Source organism: Podarcis pityusensis (genome assembly GCF_964106645.2).
Source record: "Podarcis pityusensis genome assembly, chromosome: 9".
NCBI lineage: Eukaryota > Metazoa > Chordata > Lepidosauria > Squamata > Lacertidae > Podarcis > Podarcis pityusensis.
The window spans coordinates 76,395,830-76,416,635 of NC_138034.1; the positions used below are offsets into that span (position 1 = coordinate 76,395,830).

The window sequence follows — 20,806 nt, forward strand, 5'->3', positions numbered from 1 at the left end:
TTCATCAGGCAGCCAGAAAGGGTGTGTGTGTGTGTGTGTGTGTGTGTGTGTGTATGTGTGCAACTGACGCCCTTTTACTTAGAAGGGGAGGGGTCCCCTCCCGCATTCCTCTGGGGTTCTGCCCGGTATTATAGCTGAGAAGATGGTGATCGACTGGGGTCTGGCAAGCCTCTTGGGACTCCACTGTGGCTTCTTTTGAAGTGGCATCTCCCCCCTCTCCCCAGTCTCCGTTAAGAGGGCCATAACCTACGAGGCTTAAGTGGAGGCTGGTCAGATCCTTCTGTGGAAAGTTGCAACCCAGTTCTCTTTCCAACAGGCAGTTCTGACGCGTTGCCTTTGAACTTCAGAAGATTCAGGAGATGCAAAAGGAAGGACTTGGAATTGTAGGGTTGGGATGGTCCTCTAGTCCAACCCCCTGCAATGCAGGATCACAGCTGAAGAATCCCTGTTGGTGTGGCCACCCAACCTCTGCTTTGAAACCTCCAGCTAAGGAGAGCCCACCACCTTCTGAGGGGGACCATTCTGCTGCCAGGTGGCTCTCGCCTTCAGAAAGGGCTTCTTAAAATTTAGTTGCCATTTCCTTTCTGGCAATTGGAATCCTCAGTGTGTGGGATTTGCTTCCAGAAGAGTCTGTGATGGTCACCAACTTGGATGGCTTTCAAAGATGATCAGACGCGTTAATGGAGGATGAGGCTATGCTGTTGCAATGGGGTCCTCTTGGTGGGCTTCCATGGGCAGCTGGTTGGCCACTGGGAGAACAGAATGCTGGGCCAGGTGGATTTCAATCTGAGGCTGTTCTTGTGTTGCTCACTTTGTCTCAGGGCAGAGGTTTAGACAGACCTCAGGTGGTGTTTTGGGTTGCTGTCAGCCAGATGGCTCTATGTTAGGCTCATAGGAATCTTCTTCTGAATTGGAACACTGGTCCATCTTGTTCCGTATTCCCTGCACTGACTGGCAGCGACTGCAGTGCTTCAGATGGGTTTTTGCACAATCTTACCTGGAGTTACAAGCGGTGGATCAGGGGAATGCTGTGGACATAGTGTATCTTGATTTGAGAAAGGCTTTTGACAAAGCCCCTCATGATATTCAAGCGAGGAAGCTGGTAAAATGTGGGATGAACGAGGTAACTGTTAGGTGGATTTGTAGCTGGTTGACTGACCAAACCCAAAGAGCACTCATTAATGGTTCCTCATCATCCTGGAAAAAAGTGATGGTGCCACAGGGTTCTGTCCTGGGCCTGTTGTCATTCAACGTCTTTATAAACGACTTGGGTGAAGGAATTGAGGGGATGCTCATCCAATTGGCAGATGACACCAAACTGGAAGGGGTAGCTAGTGGCACAGAAGACAGAATTGGGATTCAAAATGACCTTAACAGATTGGAGAACTGGGCACAAGATAATAACATGAATTTCAATAGGGACAAATGTTAGGTTGTAAACATAGGCAGGAAGAACCCAGAGGCAGGTAGGGAAGCCAGGGACAGGGTCCACCAGGACACACCTGGGCAGGATGGGGATCCCCACAGAAGCTGGGACCTGAGTATTGCACCTGATTTGCACCCCCTCAAAATTGTGCCCCCAGGGCCATGGCCCTCCCATGCTATCCTCCTGGGTGGGAGGGCTCTGGTGCCCTGCCAGAGCCCTTGTGTCTTGTTCCCAAAGCCTGGCACTTCACTTACTTGGCTTTGGGAAGGTGACTCACGGGTTGGGGGCATCATATTACTCAGGTCTGCCCCTGCATCATCATCATCATCATCATCATCATCATCATAAATTTTATTTATATCCCGCCCTCCCCAGCCGAAGCTGGGCTCAGGGCGCCTAACAACAATAAAAATAACACAGCATTCTAAAATCAATTCAAAAACCAATTAATGGCAACCATTGGGCTAGAGTTCTGTGAGGATTACCAAAGGAGGGGGACTGATCAAGACCATAAGGGGAGGGCAACATAAGGGTCAGACTGAGTCCAAACCAAAGGCCAGGCGGAACAGCTCTGTCTTGCAAGCCCTGCGGAAAGATGTCAAGTCGCGCAGGGCCCTAGTCTCTTGTGACAGAGCGTTCCACCAGATCGGGGCCACGGCCGAAAAGGCCCTGGCTCTGGTTGAGGCCAGCCTAACCTCCCTGTGGCCTGGGACCTCCAAGGTGTTTTTGTTTGAAGACCGTAAGGTCCTCCGTGGGACATACCAGGAGAGGCGGTCCCGTAGGTACGAGGGTCCTAGGCCGTATAGGGCTTTAAAGGTTAAAGCCTTTAAAGCCCCATATATAGCTTTGGCACAGATTTGGCATTTCTACGTCTGTCATCAGGGTGGCATTCCTTCTCCAGGATGTTTGCTGCTGCTCCTGCCATTGCTCCACCCAGCCGCCTGTCCTTAAGCCTGCTCCCAATTAAATTTATTTGGAGCTGCCGGAGGGGCTCTCTGCCTGCTTGCTGCCGAAGGCCCTGGCCTTCTGCTGCTGCTTAAATTCCCAAAGATTTATCCCGCTTAGATGTGGCGCAGAGTCAGGGGCAAACAGGGACTTGGGTTTGCCACACCCTGTCGCCAGCGGCACCGCAAGATCTATGTGCAGCCCCCTCTCCCCACCAGGCGATCGTTTGCCAGGAGACGGAGAGGGAAGATGGGATGGGAGAGAGTTCAGAGCTTAGGTAGGAGAGGCACTGAGAGTTTCCTTGCAAATAAAATGAGAAGCTCGTGTCTGGGATTTCAGAGTTGAGATGCAACTGGGGCACCAAACCTCAGGTGAGCAGGGCTCTCTGGCACCTACAAAAAACTGCCCTGGTGATGGGCACTGGGATGGTGCATGGGTCTGGAGGAAAATTTTCCCTTCTGCCCATCTCTCTCTCAAATCATCTCATGGGCTTCTGAGTTTTTTTGGGGTTCTGGGTGAAACGGTAAGATCATATCCTCCAACATTTCTCTGATGAAAATAGGAACGCCCACGGCTTTTTTTCAGCTGGAACTCAGTTCCAGCACCTCTCAGGAGGGCATCAGTACCAATATCAGAGAACAAAGGCGGTGTTCATGGTGAGTTCTGGCACCTCTTTTTCTAGAAAAATAGCACTGTGGATAGCCTATTCCATAACAACAACAACAACAACAACAACAACAACAACAACAACAACAGCAACAACCTTATTATTTATACCACGTCCATCTGATTGGGTTGCCCCAGGCACTCTGGGCTGCTCCCAACATACAGAAAAACATAATAAAACATTTAAAAAACTTTCCTATACAAGACCCTCTTCAGATGGCTCTTGGGCCAGATAACTCTGTTCCCTCCAACATTTCTCTGGTGAAAACAGGGACATCCTGAGGAAAAGCAGGACATTCCAGGATGAAATCAGAAACTGGTCCAGCTTCTGAAAATCCAGGACTGTTCTTGGAAAATAGGGACATTTGGGGGTTCTGTAAGATGCACCTTTGTATTTAGGCACTTTTGTACTTAAGCGAATTGGTTGTTTGTGCTTTTGACTCTTTTATATGAAAGCCGCCTTGAGATGGTGGTTTAGAAAGTGATTCATAATTCAGTGTTAATAATGATCATTTCATATTTCTGCAAGGCAATTGTGGAATCATTGGGGACTATTGCCCCCTTTTGCTTGACTGCTCTGCTATGGCACACCCCTTCTATAGCGTTATAGGATTATGGTTGCGATTTGCAATGTGACTATCATAATCTCCCTGTGCTATCAATGTATGCAGCCCTTCGTTGACTAAGGGAAGAGTCTAAATTTTAACACTGAAGATCGCCAAGTCCCACCATTTGCATGGGGCTTGCTCAGGAGCACTTCCCAGTGGGCTGTGTCCTTGATCTTGCAACAATTCTGTGAGATAGGCCACAGACATGCCCATTTTACAGATTGGGGAACAGGCTAAAAGGTGAAGTTAAGATTTTAATCCCAGTCTGCTTTTGCCTGATTAACTCTGGAAGCTTGTTGTGCTCTTTGCATTGATTAACCTCGGTTATCCACATCACTGCAACATGAAAGTTATTGCTTATCTAAAGTTTTCATGGGTTGTGCATATTTGAGCGTCATTAGATGCAATGAGGATGCAATGAGATGCAATTTCCTATGACTAGGAAATTTGGGGTGTATGGCAGCCCTGAACTAGAGAATGTGGGAACAGGGTGGGATCAGAAGCATAGAAATTGGCTTTTTCTTTGTTCCTGTTTCCATCCTGTTCCCACATTCTCTAGTTCACAGCTGCCACACGCCCCAAATTTCCCAGTAATAGCTGGTATTTGGCCCTTGTAAGCAGGCATTCAGGCTGTTGTTCTCCTTATTTAGGATCCTGTGCATCTGATGTCCAAAATGACCCCCCCAAAAACCTAGCTTATAATGAATAAACAAAGGGGGGGAGCATTGAAACTGTGGCATAGGAGTTAGAGTGCTGGACTGGAACCTGGGAGACCACGGTTTGGATACCCGTTGGGTACAGTCACTGTCTCTCAGCCTGACCTACCTCACAGGGTTGGTGTGGAGATTAATTGAGAGGGAGAATAATGTATTCTGGCTTGCACTACTTGGAGAAAAAGGTGGGATATAACAAACAAACAAACAAACAAACAAACAAACAAACAAACAAAAAACAGCACTTTGAAAGCAACACCATGAAATGCTTTAAAGGTATAAAATCTGCAGGCCCAAATGAAAAGAGAGACCTCACAGGCCCTCTTGCCTTTTTGGATGTTCAAATTTAGGCCTCCTACCACCCACTGGCCTGGTTCACAAGACATCACGGTGAGCCAGAGTATCTCAGGACTGTGTGATCCTGCCGCCATTGCTCCTCCCGCAGCTTTTTAGCTCAGGGCGAGACGACGGCTAAGCCAAGGCTCGATAGCCAAAGTTCAGGATAGATACAAGAAAGTGCTCCTTCCTGCAGTTAATCTATGGAACTCCCTTCCCCAGGAAGCACCAACCTCGATGACTTTAATGGGGGACGGGGCAAATTCATGGAAGAGAAAAGGGCTATTGATGACTCTGCTCTGGCTCTATGGCGATGCTTCTGCATCCAAGTTTCTGGAAGGGTGTTGGGATGGGGAGAGTTGCTGCTCTTGTGCCGGAGTCCTTCACTAGATGGGCCATTGGCCTGATCCAGCAGCTCTCCGTGTGTCATCATGATCCCTGGGACGGTTCTTCAGGCTTCTGTTCCCTAACCATGTGCTGTAGCCCAATAGCCAAGGGTCTTGGCTAAGCAGGAGTGTTAGTGGTGAAGCCCGGGAGGAGCCAAGCAGGTGCCATCATCTCCTGCACAGCCAGACATTCCTGAGAAACCATGGCTTGGCAAAACATTATGTGCAAAGGCAGCTGCTGTATCCACAAAACCGGTCAGCATGGATCTTTTTTCTCACACCTTGCTTGTCCTTGGGTTATTGGAGATCCAGTTATTTGGACTCGAGGTCTTTCCCATGTGCTCGTTTGGATAAGGGAGGTTGTATTTCTATGCCTTGTTTGTGTTTTACAAAAGCCAACCCTTGCTCCTGCCATTGTGTGTTGGATTTGTGCTTGTCTAACTCCGCCACTAATCAAAGCTTTTAATTTGTAGCCTGAGGACGGCATGACCAGCTCAGCTTTCATTAACACGCAAACTTCCCGGGCCGACCTCCATGTATGTATGGCTTCATTTCTCACCTAATTACTGGGTTCGGCGGCTTTATGCTTTATTTTGCAAACCCGGGGTTTTTCTTTTCTTTCTCTTTTAATGGCGTGTGGTAGGTGGTGGAAACAGCCACAAATTGGAGGCTGGGAGTGTCGGATTGACGTTTTCTCAGGTTACACAGAAAGATGAGAAAAACCCCAGCCTTCTATTTATGCCTGCAAAATTTGTCCTGATATTAAAGGAAAAATAGAAAATTGGAACCGCAAAATTGGGTTATTCGGTTGAGGCAAAGCCCTGGATTCCTTGCTGGGTGGAAGTTATTGGGTCATGAAGTTGGAATAGCTGGATGCCTTGACGTGGCCTCAGGGACTCCCTTTCCTTCTACACATCTCTCAAGTGATTTTGGGGGGATTTGAGGATTGGTGGGTGCTGAGAACTTGGGAGTGCATGAAGAACATAGAAATTGTTCCTGTGTAGACCCCAGCTGTTGTATCTGCAAAGCCTGGAGGTCGAGAGTCTGCAAAACCCACCATCTGGGAGGCTTCACTCAAGAGTGCGGAGGGACCATAAAACAAGAACCAGTTTAGGAGGACCCTAACTGAATGCTATGGGACACGGGTGGCGCTGTGGGTTAAACCACAGAGCCTAGGACTTGCCAATCAGAAGGTTGGTGGTTCGAATCCGTGCGACAGGGTGAGCTTCCATTGCTCGGTCCCTGCTCCTGCCAACCTAGCGGTTCAAAAGCATGTCCAAGTGCAAGTAGATAAATAGGTACCATTCCGGTGGGTAGGTAAACGGCGTTTCCGTGCGTTGCTCTGGTTTGCTAGAAGCGGCTTAGTCATGCTGGCCACATGACCCGGAAGCTGTACGCCGGCTCCCTCGGCCAATAAAGCGAGATGAGCGCCGCAACCCCAGAGTTGGCCACGACTGGACCTAATGGTCAGGGGTCCCTTTACCTTTAGGCAAACTAAGGGCTGGGGGCTGGATGCGGCCCAATCGCCTTCTAAATCCGGCCCGCAGATGGTCCAGGAATCAATGTGTTTTTACATGAGTAGAGTGTGTGCTTTTATTTAAAATGCATCCTTGGGTTATTTGTGGGGCATAGAATTCATCCCCCCCCCCAAATATAGTCCAGCCTGCCACAAGGTCTGAGGGGCAGTGGACCGGCCCCCTGCTGAAAAAGTTTGCTGACCCCTGGTTTAGGGTTTGGGAGAACGTTGATGTATCAGACCTGGAGAGGGGCCTGATTCAGCTTCTTCAATTACCAGAGGGACTAATCCTGAGGAACCCAGTGCAGGGTCAGGTGGGGAGAGCTCCTGTTGCTCCCAGTTCCTGCCTTTGGACTTTCCCCTGGCTGCCCTCTGGGAGAACAGGATGCTGGGATAGCTTGGCAGCTGCTGTGATCTAGCAGCCAGGCTGTAAGGATGTCCGGTTCAGCCTAATCTTGGTTCAGCAGCTACCATTACAAAAAAAATTGTGCAGCCTTATCTCCCCTGTTTCATTTGCTTAGCAAACAAATGTAAAAGCAACACTGTGTACTTGAGATATGACATGGCATTTGGTTAAACTGCTCACCTCCCTGTTTGCAAATTAACTTGTACAGCACATGCCGGAGAGTCGCAGATACGGAGATGATCCCTGAGGAAGCTGGGTCACTGCACACCAGTGCAACACACACACACACTGCCCAGGATGGATGGGAGGGGATAAATGCCAGCAGTGAGCTGGACAAATCCCTTTACACCCACGTAGCTGCATTTCTCAGATGGGGCCATTCACACAAAACAAGCAATTCTGCCATCGGAATTTGCAGGGTTTCCAATGCACATCTGGGGGACTTGAGGAAATGGCTAAACTTAAGAAATTCCACAAATGGATACACAAGATGAGCCTGCTGGATCAGGCCAATGGCCCCTGCAGTCCAGCATCCTGTTCTCAAAGTGGCCAATAATAATAACAATAATAATAATAATAATAATTTATTTATACCCTGCCCATCTGGCTGGGTGGCTTCCAATAGAATATTAAAATACAATAACCTATTAATCATTAAAAACTTCCCTAAAGTTGTTTTTGACATCTGGTGGGAGGGCATTCCACAGGGTGGGTGCCACTACCGAGAAGGCCCTCTGCCTGATTCCCTGTAACTTGGCTTCTCATAGGGAGGGAACTGCCAAAAGGCCCTCGGAGCTGGACCTCAGTGTCCGGGCAGAACGATGCAGGTGGAGATGCTCCTTCAGGTATACAGGACCGAGGCCGTTTAGGGCTTGAAAGGTCAGCACCAATACTTTGAATTATGCCCGGAAACGTACTGGGAGCCAATGTAGGTCTTTCAGGACCGGTGTGATGTGGTCTTGGCAGCCACTCCCAGTCACCAGTCTAGCTGCCGCATTACGGATTAGTTGTAGTTTCCGGGTCACCTTGAAAGGTAGCCCCATGGAGAGCGCATGGCAGTAGTCCAAGCGAGAGATAACCAGAGCATGCACCACTCTGGCCAGACAGTCTGCGGGCAGGTAGGGTCTCATCCTGTGTACCAGATGGAGCTGGTAGACAGCTGCCCTGGACACAGAATTAACCTAGAATCATAGAATCATAGAATCATAGAGTTGGAAGAGACCACAAGGGCCATCGAGTCCAACCCCCTGCCAAGCAGGAAACACCATCAGAGCACTCCTGACATATATGGTTGTCAAGCCTCTGCTTAAAGACCTCCAAAGAAGGAGACTCCACCACACTCCTTGGCAGCAAATTCCACTGTCGAACAGCTCTTACTGTCAGGAAGTTCTTCCTAATGTTTAGGTGGAATCTTCTTTCTTGTAGTTTGGATCCATTGCTCCGTGTCCGCTTCTCTGGAGCAGCAGAAAACAACCTTTCTCCCTCCTCTATGTGACATCCTTTTATATATTTGAACATGGCTATCATATCACCCCTTAACCTCCTCTTCTGCAGGCTAAACATGCCCAGCTCCCTTAGCCGTTCCTCATAAGGCATCGTTTCCAGGCCTTTGACCATTTTGGTTGCCCTCCTCTGGACACGTTCCAGTTTGTCAGTGTCCTTCTTGAACTGTGGTGCCCAGAACTGGACACAGTACTCCAGGTGAGGTCTGACCAGAGCAGAATACAGTGGCACTATTACTTCCCTTGATCTAGATGCTATACTCCTATTGATGCGCCTCCATGGACAGCTGTGAGTCCAAAATGACTCCCAGGCTGCGCACCTGGTCCTTCAGGGGCACAGTGACCCCATACTGGACCAGGGAGTCCCCCACACCCGCCCGCCTCCTGTCCCCCCAAAACAGTACTTCTGTCTTGTCAGGATTCAACCTCAGCCACATGCCCCAAAGGGAAATCTGTAAGTAGGATTCGAACCCAAGAGCAACTCTCCTCTCCTTTCCAGCAACTGGCATTCAGAAGCATTGCGGCCTCCAACTGTGGAGGCAGAGAAGAGCCATTGATAGCCCTTTCCTCCTCTGTGAATTTGTCTGATCCTCTTTTAAAGCGGACCTGACCATGACCACCACTGCCTCTTGTGGGAGGGAGTTCCACAGTCTGTGCTGCATGAAGAAGTTCTTTTCTCTGTCCTGAATATCCCAGCATCCGGATGCTATGTGCCACGAGTGCATTGGAAGTAGATGGAGAGAGTGCAATGTTAAATTGGATCGCCAACATTGGCACGTGAAGAAGATGCAGTCTTCCGTCCCGTCAGCGAAGAGAGCTGCCGCTTTGGAGAACTGTCGGGTCGCCTCCTCGCAGCCAGCCAACCAGCCAGGCCTTCTGCTGCCTCTAATACAAATAAGCCATTAAGCGACAAGTTAGCACGCGAAACACGAGCCAGAAAACATGCGAGCCGAAATCTGTAAACTATTTGGGGTAATTGGTTATTTGCTGCGCTTGCGAGTCTCAAATCGTAGCGCATATTTTATGGCTTATCTGGTTACTCTTCCCTGGAAGAGCCACTGGGATCGGATATCTCCAGCTGAACCTGACAGTTGATACCCAGCCCCGAGACTCTCGGAAGGGGTGGCCTGCCAGCTGGGCATTCCTGTGGTCACCTCCCATGAACACAGCCATGCCGGGGCCTCCCCACACCCAGTTCAGGATTGGGTTGCCAGGCCCAGGCTCTAGGGGGACTGGCTGGCTCCTGACCCTTGCAGGGAACAGCTTGCCCAGGCCACGCACAAGCCCGAGACCCCCCAGGAACCTCCCACTTCCTAGGGGCTCCAATTCACTGGGAAGGTCTCCTGCGCAGAACCCACCGAAATGGGGAGGAGTGGACAGAGGTATCTCAAATGATGCACAGCAGGAGGAAAGGGGCTAGAGAGAAGTTGCTTTCCCTCTCTCCTAAATGCTAGAACTCGTGGGCGTGCAATGAAGCTCAATGTCGGAAGTCTCAGGACAGGGAAAAGAAAGGACTTCTTCATGCAGCATGTCGTTAAACCATGGAACTCCCTGCCACTGGAGGCAGTGGATGGCTTTTGAAATATACTCGGAGTTGAGAGTGGATTTCATGCTCTTTATTCAGCTCATAGTGGTGAGGAGGAATGGAAGTTCCCCCAGAATGCCTGCTTTATATACATTATTTACACAATGGGCCCCACGTGATTGGCTAATTCCGGGAGTTACCTGTAGGCCAATCAGGTTGCGGATTCACTTGCACCTGGAGCTGGATTGGGTGGCTCCTGTGGACCAATCAGGCTGCTGCATTCTGGACCCTATTGTTCTAGGACCAATCAGACTGCTGCATTCTGAATCCTATTGTTCTAGGACCAATCAGACTGCTGCCTTTTGGATCCTATTCAACTCAGTACATAACAGCTTTAAAACAGGATTAGACCAATTCATGGAGGAGAAGAGGACTCTCAATGGCTACTAGCCATGAGGACCACAGTTGGAGGCTTCCAAACCACAGTTGTGGGAAACCACAGGAGCGTAGAGGGATCAAATCCTCCTTGCTGGATCTGGTTGGTCATAGTGACAGCAGGATCCTGGACTGGATGGGCCCTGGGCCTGATCCAGCAAGATCTTCTTATGAGCTGCTCAAGAGAACTCTTGCACAATCCCTGTTCATTTCAGCAAAAGCTTTTGTTTAGTTTTGGCTCAGTTCTTGTCCTCTCCCTCCCAAGTACCACCTTGTCTCTCTGTTGTCGATCATAGGACAGAAACCCCCAAATTTGACACCATGGCACATTGGTGTGCTGCGGGAGGAGCGCTAGCATGACACATGAATATCGCTGTAACGTTAACCCAAGGCTGGTGCCAGCCCTAAATCCCCAGTTGCCCCACACCAGAAGAAGACACTCCTTGGCACATCTCTGCATGATTTGAGGGCCTTCATCCAGTCAGGCTTCATTTGTGAGGGTGAGGGGGCAGGTCATGGCGCCCATTTCCTTCCTTGGGTGCAATCGGGCCGTGGCGGAGGAAGCCGCTCGGGTGCCTGGAGTGGCACGCTCTGCGCATAGGGGCAGGGCGCACCACAGAGTCTGCCTGCCTCCTCCCATTCAGCCACCCTATAGCTGGGGGCAAGACAGCGGGCGGAATGTTTGGGCAGTGCGCACACAAGCCACCGTGTCTCTCCCTTAGTGGTGACACCTGGGGGGCCCCGCACCTAGCGCACCCCCTTCTTCCGCCCCTGCAATTGGGTGCTCTTGCCACTCCCAGTGGAGAAGCTCTGTGGAACGTGCCACCAGCTCTCTCTGTCTCCTGCATGACATCACCTTGCTGGGCGTGATTCATGTGGCATCTGCGAACCGCCTGGCAGTGCATGGATGCCATACAATGTCTTTTTTTAAAAAAAGGTTTTTTTATTAAGAATTGCAACATAACATTTTATCAATAAAACATGTTGTTGTTGTTTAGTCATTTAGTCGTGTCCGCTTCTTCGTGACCCCCTGGACCAGAGCACGCCAGGCACTCCTGTCTTCCACTGCCTCTCGCAGTTTGGTCAAACTCATGTTCGTAACTTCGAGAACACTGTCCAACCATCTTGTCCTCTGTTTCCCCCTTCTCCTTGTGCCCTCCATCTTTCCCAACATCAGGGTCTTTTCCAGGGAGTCTTCTCTTCTCCTGAGGTGGCCAAAGTCTTGGAGCCTCAGCTTCAGGATCTGTCCTTCCAGTGAGCACTCAGGGCTGATTTCCTCCAGAATGGAGAGGTTTGATCTTCTTGCAGTCCATGGGACTCTCAAGAGTCTCCTCCAGCACAATAATTCAAAAGCATCCATCCTTCGGATATCAGCCTTCTTTATGGTCCAGCTCTCACTTCCATACATCACTACTGGGAAAACCAGAGCTTTAACTATATGGGCCTTTGTTGGTAAGGTGATGTCTCTGCTTTTTAAGATGCTGTCTAGGTTTGTCATTGCTTTTCAATGGGACATATCATCCTTAATTCCCGCCCCTACTCCCCCCCCTCCCCAAAAAGGAACCCATCCTCCACTCTGCCCCCTAGACATCCCTCAGCGCCTCTCTCTGGTTTTTCCATACTTATAATTCTCTGCATATTATAAAATCGTAAAAATCCTTAACCTATCTAGCTATGTGTTATCAATAATGAATTTGTGAATGTTTATTCAAAACCTCCCAAGGAGTCCAATTCATTTTGTTGTTTCTTTAAATACTTTGCAAAAGGTTCCCATTCTTCTTTGAAGTCACAGTTGTCCTTGCCCTGCAGTTTGTGCGTCAATTTTGCCAGTTCCACATAGTCCATCAGTTTCTCTTGCCACAGTTCTTTAGTCGGGGTTTCTTCCATCCTTGTGCTATTAAGACTCTTGTCACCGTTGTCGCATATATAAAGATATTTTTAAATTTCCTTGGCAGGTCTTTCCCTACAATCCCTAACAAAAATGCTTCAGGTTTTTCAACCAACGTTAATTGGAACATTTTCTTCAACTCATTATATATCATTTCCCAAAATTTTCTAATCTTACTGCAATCCCACCACATATGGTAAAAAGTCCCTTCTGGATGCCATGCAATGTCAATCCAGGGCCTTCTGTGTCCCTCGCAAGACGCTTAAGCCAGCTCCCTTCTTAGCCTTTCTTGCCAGGCACGGCTTTCCTGTTTCGACTGAGCAGCCAGTGTCCTTTCCAGTTAACATTCCATCTGTGTCTCCTGGTGTTTTGCTTAAAAAGAAAAAAATACACGCATCCAAAACACCCCCCTAAAAAACACAAAAAACATGTTATTCTCCGTAACCTCAGCCCCAACATCAGCAGAAACCTCTAACCCCTTTCTTTGTCTTGGGGCTGCGGAGGAGACCAGAGGTAAAATCGTCAGATTACTGAAAGTGCTTTCTTTGTAACACAGCACCTGTGGAATGTCATAATAAAGGCATTTTGGTTAGAATTCAGCTCCCCCCTCCCTTTTTCTTTTTTAAAGGCAGTGCAAAAGGATGGCCGAAAAGGGAGATTTATGCAATATTCCTACGAGGGGAGGAAGTGTATGGGGGGGGGGGAGAGAAAGTGCTGGGTCCCAGCGCAATGCCTTTTTCAGACAGGGACTCTCAAGATGCCTGCCTGCCTGGCTCCCAGTCAAACTCCATAAACCCCGATTATCCCGGCTTCTCCGTGAGGTTAGTGTGATGGAATTTTGCGGAATTCCAAAATGAGATATTTATTTGCTTAAGGATGTTTCACGAATTACCAATTGCTCCTTCATCTTGGCTCCAGTTGACCTTGAGAATTGTAGCCATTACCAAAAAAAATAACATTTCTTTACAACCCCCCCCCCCCCAGTTCAAACGAAGCCTTCTGTGTGCCTTCTACTGAGCCAGGCCAACGGCTTCCTCTTTCTCTACTTAACTAGGTAAGTTGAAAGGTTCAGGGCAGATACAAAGAAAGGACTCATTCGAGCAGCACAGTGTTAAACTGTGGAACTCCTTGCCACAGGAGACCGGGGTAGCCGTCAACTTAGATGCCTTGAAAAGAGAATTGGGGAAATAAATGAAGGAGGCTAATAGCCAGAGTGGCTCTGAGTTCAAGGCAGCAATAGTAATAATAATAATAATAATAATAATAATAATAATAATAATAATAATTTATTATTTGTACCCCACCCATCTGGGCGGCTTCCAACAAAGATTAAAAATACATCAAACTGAATCCCAGTTGCTGGAACTGCAGGAGGGGAGATCTGCTCTTGTGCTTGTGGGTTTTCCATTGGGGAATCCAGCTAGCCATTGTGAGAACAGGACGCTGGACTAGATAGGCCATTGGTCTGATCCAGCGGGCTTTTCTTAAGGGATTGAACCCATGGCGTTCTGGAAGCAGAGCTGAGCTGCGTCTCCAGCTTTTCAGAAGCTTCTGAAACTCCCCGCTGGTTTTTCTAATAAGAGAGTTGTGTTTCACCGCAATGACTTGCGCCGTGCATTCTTGAGCTCTCTTGATGGAGACCCATTGTGCAAACCGAGAGCCGCTCAGGTGGTGCCGATCGCTGTCGGGATTTCTTGATACGAAGTGTTGCTTCTCCTCTCTCAGGAAGAAGAGTTCATTGATTGGTGGAGCAAGTTCTACGCTTCCACGGGCGACCGGGAAAAATGCGGCTCATACCTGGAAAAGGGTTTTGACACGCTAAAGGTAACTGGTTGGAGGGAGACCTCTTGTTCTTTATTAGTACAGCTCCAGAGCTCGATTCCTCAGCAAATAGCATCTGATAATACTATGCAAAGGAAAGGATTTTTCTCGTTGAGACACCGATGCAATTCCAGTTATTTGAGCAATGCAGTTAAATTGGTTCCTGGATGGCAAGGGCATCTGAAAGCATCAAAACCAAATTGTAAAAGCAGTGTAATAGCAAAGTGTGCTATTGTTATATATTTAGGTAACACAATTTGTATGCTGCTTACTTCAGTTTACAAAGAGCAATCACTAATGAAAAAAGAGTTCCTTCCTCTTGTTTATGGCATTAGATGGTGGGCAGCAGCAATCGAAATCAATAACCTTAGATCAGTGGTGTCCAAACTTTTTTCAGAGAGGGCCAGATTTGATGAAGTGAAGAGCCGTGAGGGAGACCTTCCTTGGGAGGGGAAGGATGGTGGTCGTTGCTTAGGAGGTGGAATTGCAGCACCTGGGACTTGAGCTGGAGGGGGTTGTGAGGTTAGACTGAAACTTAGCCAGGGAGGTGTCTGGGACAGTGGCCACTCTGAGCTTCACCAGCTCCTCGGAAGCAACAGAGGTCTAGTGTCCAGATCAAGGGAAGTCATAGGACCACTCTGTTCTGGTCAGAACCAGTCTGGAGTCCTGTGTCCAGTTCTAGGCCTCCCAGTTGAAGAAGGATATGGACAAGCTGGAAGGTGTACAGAGGAGGGAGACCAAGATGATCAAGGCTCTGGAAACCAAGCCTGATGAGGAATGGTTGAAGGAGCTGGATATGTTTAGCCTGGAAAAGGGGAGCCTGAGAGGAGATAGGATAGGCATCTTCAATTATCTCAAGGGCTGTCACATGGAAGAGGGAGCAAACTTGTTTTCTCTTGCTCTGGAGGGCAGGACCCAAACTGATAGCCCCATGATGAGAAAGAACCACAGAACCATAGAATTGTTGAGTTGAAAGGGACCTGGAGGATCGTGTAGTCCAGCCATAGGCAAACTCGGCCCTCCAGATGTTTTGGGACTACAACTCCCATCATCCCTAGCTAGCAGGACCAGTGGTCAGGACCAGGGAATTGTAGTCCCAAAACATCTGGAGGACCGAGTTTGCCTATGCCTGATCTAGTCCAATGCCCTGCAGTGAGGGAGGAGGTTTCTGACTAGACATTAGGGATAAATTTCAGATGATAAGAGCCATTCAACAGTGGAATGGACTACCGTATTTTTCGCTCTATAGGACGCATTTTTCTCCCTCCAAAAATGAAGGGGAAATGTGTGTGCGTCCTATGGGGCGAATGCAGGCTTTCACTGAAGCCTGGAGAGCGAGAGGGGTCGGTGCGCACCGACCCGTCTCGCTCTCCAGGCTTCAGGAGAGCCCCAGCGCCAGCCCCACAAGGTCGGGAGACAGCAGGGAGGCGGAACGCCGCCATCCCGCTGTCTCCCGAAGTGGTTTGGAGGCTGACGGCGGGGAGACCCCGCTGCCTGCCCCGCAAGCTCCGGGGACAGCTGGGAGGCGCAGCGCGTCTCCCCGCTGTCCCCGGACCTGATCTGAAGGCGGGCGGCGGGGAGAAGAGCGCTTCTCCCCGCTGCCTGCCCTGCAAGCTCCGGGGACAGCTGGGAGGCGCAGCGCGTCTCCCCGCTGTCCCCGGACCTGGTCTGAAGGCGGACTGCGGGGAGAAGAGCGCTTCTCCCTGCTGTCGGCCCCACAAGCGCCTGGGGGGGGGAAATAATTTTTTTTTCTTTATTTCCCCCCCCCAAAAAACTTGATGCGTCCTATGGGCCGGTGCGTCCTATGGTGGGAAAAATACGGTACTTTGGAGGTTTCTCAAGAGAGTTTGGACGCCATCTCTGAGGGATTATTGAACAGGGAATGACTTTGCAGGGAGTTGAGGTACACGACTTCTGCAGAAGCGCCAACTATAGGGGGCAGAAGGAGCTCCAGCCCCCTAAGTATTTCTGGGCAAGGGTCTGAGCCCCCCACCCCAATACTGAAGGGGCTGTTATCCCCCGCCACTCCCGGGTGAGTGCTGGTGCACCGAGTGGGGCCGGGACTTCTGGAGGGTGAAGATTACCTCCTGCACTCCCCGCCCCACCAACAGGCAAGCAGTGGGGGGCAAGTCGGTGTCCCTGGTCCTTTGGGACCCCTCCCAACTGGACAAACTGAACCCACGTTTTTCTTCCCTTAGGTCTATGAAACGGAGTTGGAGAGCGTAGAAGACTTTGGGGGTCTCTCGGATTTCTGCAACACCTTTAAGCTGTACCGTGGCAAGACTCAGGATTCGAATGAAGACCCGACCATTGTGGGGGAATTCAAGGTTTGCTAACCTCTTTCAGATACCGGAGGGCCTGGAGACGATTGCTGTGCTTCTTCTTCTTCTTCTTCTTCTTCTTCTTCTTCTTCTTCTTCAGCAATCCCTCATAGCTGAATAAAATTATCTTCCATAAACACAGTCTTAACAGTGGGTCCATAAGTGACTGTGGAGGCCAATTCTGGATCCACACATCCTTCCACAGTGGGAGGTGGGAGTTGATCACGGTGGGAGTTGATCATGGTGAGGGTTTGCCAAGCATGCCTTCCCCTTAGCATGTTTCTCCCTTGCGTCCTGAGTTCGAGTGTCTTCGAAGTCCACAACACCTTTGGTAAAGGCTGTTCTCCAACTGGAGCGCTCACAGGCCAGTGTTTCCCAGTTGTTGGTGTTTATACTGCATTTTTTAAAGATTTGCCTTGAGAGAGTCTTTAAACCTCTTTTGTTGACCACCAGCATTATGCTATGAAATGAACGAAGCCAAAGCTTCAGGCCCCTAATCCCAGAGGGGCCTCAGAAGAGACCCCATTGCTTAATTTTGCTGCGTCTAGTAGAGTCACATTGATTCGAGTCAAATGGATTAATTTTTCATTGTATATATTTCAACAATCCCAATGTAGCATAGATGTTGCAAAGGTGTGGTCACCCGTCGTGGAACAACCCCATGGAAGAAGATAACCGTGGATACCCACACCTCGTTGCTGGTTGCAAAGGGGCCCCCATGACAGTTTAAGTTTCAGGGCCCCCCAAATGTAGGTCTGCCCCTGTTCAGGGCCAAGATGGACTCGTTGCCAGAGCCACCTTCCTTCCTGAGGGTCCCAGCCATTGCGTTCCTCGAGAGATGGGCTGGTTCACAGTGTGAGCCCCTCGGGTCCTGCTCTGTAAGCTGTGACCCAGCTGAGCTTGGCTGTAGGGTGCAGGGAGCTGTTGATGGCAGGCTCTAATGGCCTCCCCGCTGGGCTTGCAGGGCGCCTTCAAGATCTACCCTCTGCCGGATGACCCCACGGTGGCAGTTCCTCCTCGCCAGTTCCACCAGCTTCCAGCCAGAGGCCCCCAGGAATGCCTCGTTCGTGTTTACATCATCCGGGCCTTTGATCTGCAGCCAAAGGACTCAAACGGAAAGGTGAGCCTGGGAGAGGATGGGCAGGCAGGTAGGATCCCTGGGGGACTCAGGGCAGTTTACAGAATAAAAGCAAGATATAAAACCACAAAATACCTAATAAAAATAAAAACAACAACCCGATAGCTACCCAAAATAGGGTTGCCATGTTTCAAAAAGGAAAAACCAGCAGGACACCCCAAATGTTGTTGAGCTTTCTTTAAGAAGATCTTTTCTTAGGTAAACACCAAAGCCTTTTTTTTGTGCTGGTCCCGTGGGTTACCCGAGAGGCGAGGTCCAAGTCTGGTCCGTGGTCAAAGGTGCAACATGGAGGCAGTCCGTAGTAGCTGGAGCTGGGTGCAGGGCAGGGAGTCGGGTGAAGTCAGGAACAGGCTTGCAAGCAGGGAGCCAGGGCAGGACAGGAGCTCAGGCAGAAAAGCAGGACAGGGTTCAGACAGGAACTAGCAACCAACAATGTTGCTCCCGCAACTTGGGACTGGGGCTGGCAGGCTTTTATCTGCCCCGAGGCATAGGGTGGCCCTGATCCTCTGGTGACTTGCCTCTCCTGGCCTGGAGGCAAGCACTCCTCTTGCGGGAACTTAGTTTCCTCTGCCTCTCTGCCCTGAGCCCTTGCAGCTCAGGAGAGGCTGGAGGGTCACCGGACCCAGAGGCAACCTCAGCTTCCCCTGACGGGGCTGGGAGTGGAGCACCTGCAGGCAACGGGTCCTCCATCACCTCAGGGGCCAGAGCAGACTCAGCTGGTGCCTGCACCTGAGGATCCAGCACAGGTGAGGACCCTGCAGGATCATGCCCCAGCCCCAGCTCAGCTGGTTATGGAGGCGGGGGATCCTGTGCAGGCTGGGATCCCTCAAGTTCAGCATCTGAGTCCGAATCCCAGGCCATCACATATTTTTTTTAGCAATAATGCCAAAAACCCCACAATTTTTTGGTTCATTTGCCTAAGATCCAGGAGAAACCGCCACCTTCCAGAAATTCCCCCCGGAAGTTGCTTCTGCCTTTGAAATCCCGGTAATGTCTGGGGAAATCTGGACGTATGGTAGCACTAACAAGAAACAATATGTTTTTTAAAACTTCCACTTTTCCTTGTCATCCACTTTTTATTAGCAGTTTTGGTTTTTTGCTTTAAAGAGGGTTATCCCTGACCATGGACTACTTGGCTGGGATGATGGGAGTTGGAGACCAACAATGGCACCCAAGGGTGAAAAACAACTAAGGTAGAATCCTACACACACACACACACACACACGGTATATAAATACACAGTATTTAAACATCTCCCTAAGACCTATTCCCCATGTAATGGGAAAGGGGGGTATTGGTTTGTTTTATTACGCATTTTGTGTTTTTATCTTGTATTCTTGTGTCGTGAACTGGCCTGAGATCTATAAAGGGTGGTATATAAATTTTGACAAGTAGATAAATAAATAAATAAGATATCTAGAATGCCAGGGTGTGTTTTAAGCTGTTTTCCATTTACTGTCGATTTTCCGAAGGTTTAAAATGATTGCTGTTAATTTTTTTCAGCAGTAATATTATTGATTTTTCCTCCTTCTTTTTGTAAAGCGCTTTGAGGTTCTTTTACTATCAAACGTTGTACAAAATTTATGAAACCAAGCAACAAGCACGTATCTTTGGGGGGCTTCTGTTGGGGGTCAGGAAGTGGGGACCTCATTTGCCTCTGTTTGCATCTCTCCATTGGCTAGACATGCCCAGGTAACCTTACCTGGGTCTGCAGAGAGCCACCTTGACTGACCACCTTTCTTTTCTCCTCTGCAGTGCGACCCTTATGTCAAGATATCTGTGGGGAAGAAATCCATCAATGACCAGGACCATTACCTCCCCTGCACGCTGGAGCCCGTCTTTGGAAAGTAAGGGGTGAATACAAGGCCAGACATAGATGTAGAGACCTGGGGGTGTTGAAGGGAAGAGAGAAAGGTTCCCTCTTTAATCCTTCTTTAATACCTCTTATTCTTATTTCTTGAGTTTATATACCGCCCTATACCCAGAGATCTCAGGGTGTTTCACAGAAAAGATCACAACATATATAGTCAGAATAAAAACAACAACCCAATAACACCCCACTCCCCGAAAAGAGACACATTTCAAAAGGGCATAGGATGTCAAGCAGGTCAACCAAAGGCCTGGTTAATAAATTAATTTTTTTTGAAAAAGAGTCCCATGCTCTGCTAAATGTGTAACTCATGGGTAGGCAAACTAAGGCCCGGGGGCCGGATCCGGCCCAATCATCTTCTAAATCCGGCCTGTGGATGGTCCAGGAATCAGCGTGTTTTTACATGAGTAGAATGTGTGCTTTTATTTAAAATGCATCTCTGGGTTATTTGTGGGGTATAGGAATTCGTTCATTCCCCCCCCAATATAGTCTGTCCCCCCGCAAGGTCTGAGGGACAGTGGACCAGCTCCCTGCTGAAAAAGTTTGCTGACCCCTGGACTGTAACCAATCAATCAACAATACAGTGTGTAACCAAGCAACCAACCAATAAAATTAATTATTATTATCATTATTAATTGAATTTATATACCACAATATGCTTGGAGGTCTCAGGGCGGATCACAGAGCACATCGCTAAGCAAGTGTAGCAAAAGTGACCCTGTCCACCTGAGTAACATTGAGCCTTCCTCCCCCCCATAGGATGTTTGAGCTGACGTGCATTCTGCCCCTGGAGAAGGATCTGAAGGTCACCCTCTACGACTACGACCTCTTGTCCAAAGACGAGAAAATCGGGGAAACCACCCTGGACCTCGAGAACCGGTTCCTCTCCAGATTTGGGTCCCGCTGTGGCCTGCCCCAGACTTACTGCATGTGGGTGCTTGGGGGAAACCGAGGCAGCTCAGGGGGGCCGTGCCCTTCTTTTGGGGAGGGGGATTCATGGGAATATCCACAGGAGAGAGCTGGGCCTCCGGGTGGCCTCAAGACCCTCTGTTTATCCAGCTTCTGAGAAAAATACAAAACATTCAGCAAAGCCACAGAGACTTGCGAACTACCCAGCCTAAAATGAACTTATAATGTCTGGTTTCAATAGATTTTTCAAATGCTTAACTCAGTCTTTTAGATAAGTTCATGAAGATACCAACGAGATACCAACGACAACTATCTATCTATCTCGGCATTGTGAATAACACTGAACTTACCTTTCATTGGGATCATGGCCACTGGTCCCATCACCTCCTGGCAAA

The 20,806-nt window shown here is 49.2% G+C and overlaps 1 protein-coding gene across 8 annotated transcripts in view; it reads left to right on the top strand.

The window, feature by feature from the left end:
- Positions 1-20,806, top strand: part of DYSF (dysferlin) — a 191,700-nt gene that overhangs the window by 131,941 nt on the left and 38,953 nt on the right. For 5 of the 8 annotated variants that reach the window (XM_081020617.1, XM_081020619.1, XM_081020621.1 and 2 more), the window contains 6 exons: positions 5,554-5,616; positions 14,078-14,176; positions 16,372-16,500; positions 17,459-17,614; positions 19,388-19,479; positions 20,262-20,432. In XM_081020617.1, coding sequence (XP_080876743.1) covers positions 5,554-5,616; positions 14,078-14,176; positions 16,372-16,500; positions 17,459-17,614; positions 19,388-19,479; positions 20,262-20,432 — 710 coding nt within the window. The remainder of the gene's footprint in view (positions 1-5,553; positions 5,617-14,077; positions 14,177-16,371; positions 16,501-17,458; positions 17,615-19,387; positions 19,480-20,261; positions 20,433-20,806) is intronic. The other 3 variants (XM_081020622.1, XM_081020620.1, XM_081020623.1) reach the window with 1 other exon arrangement.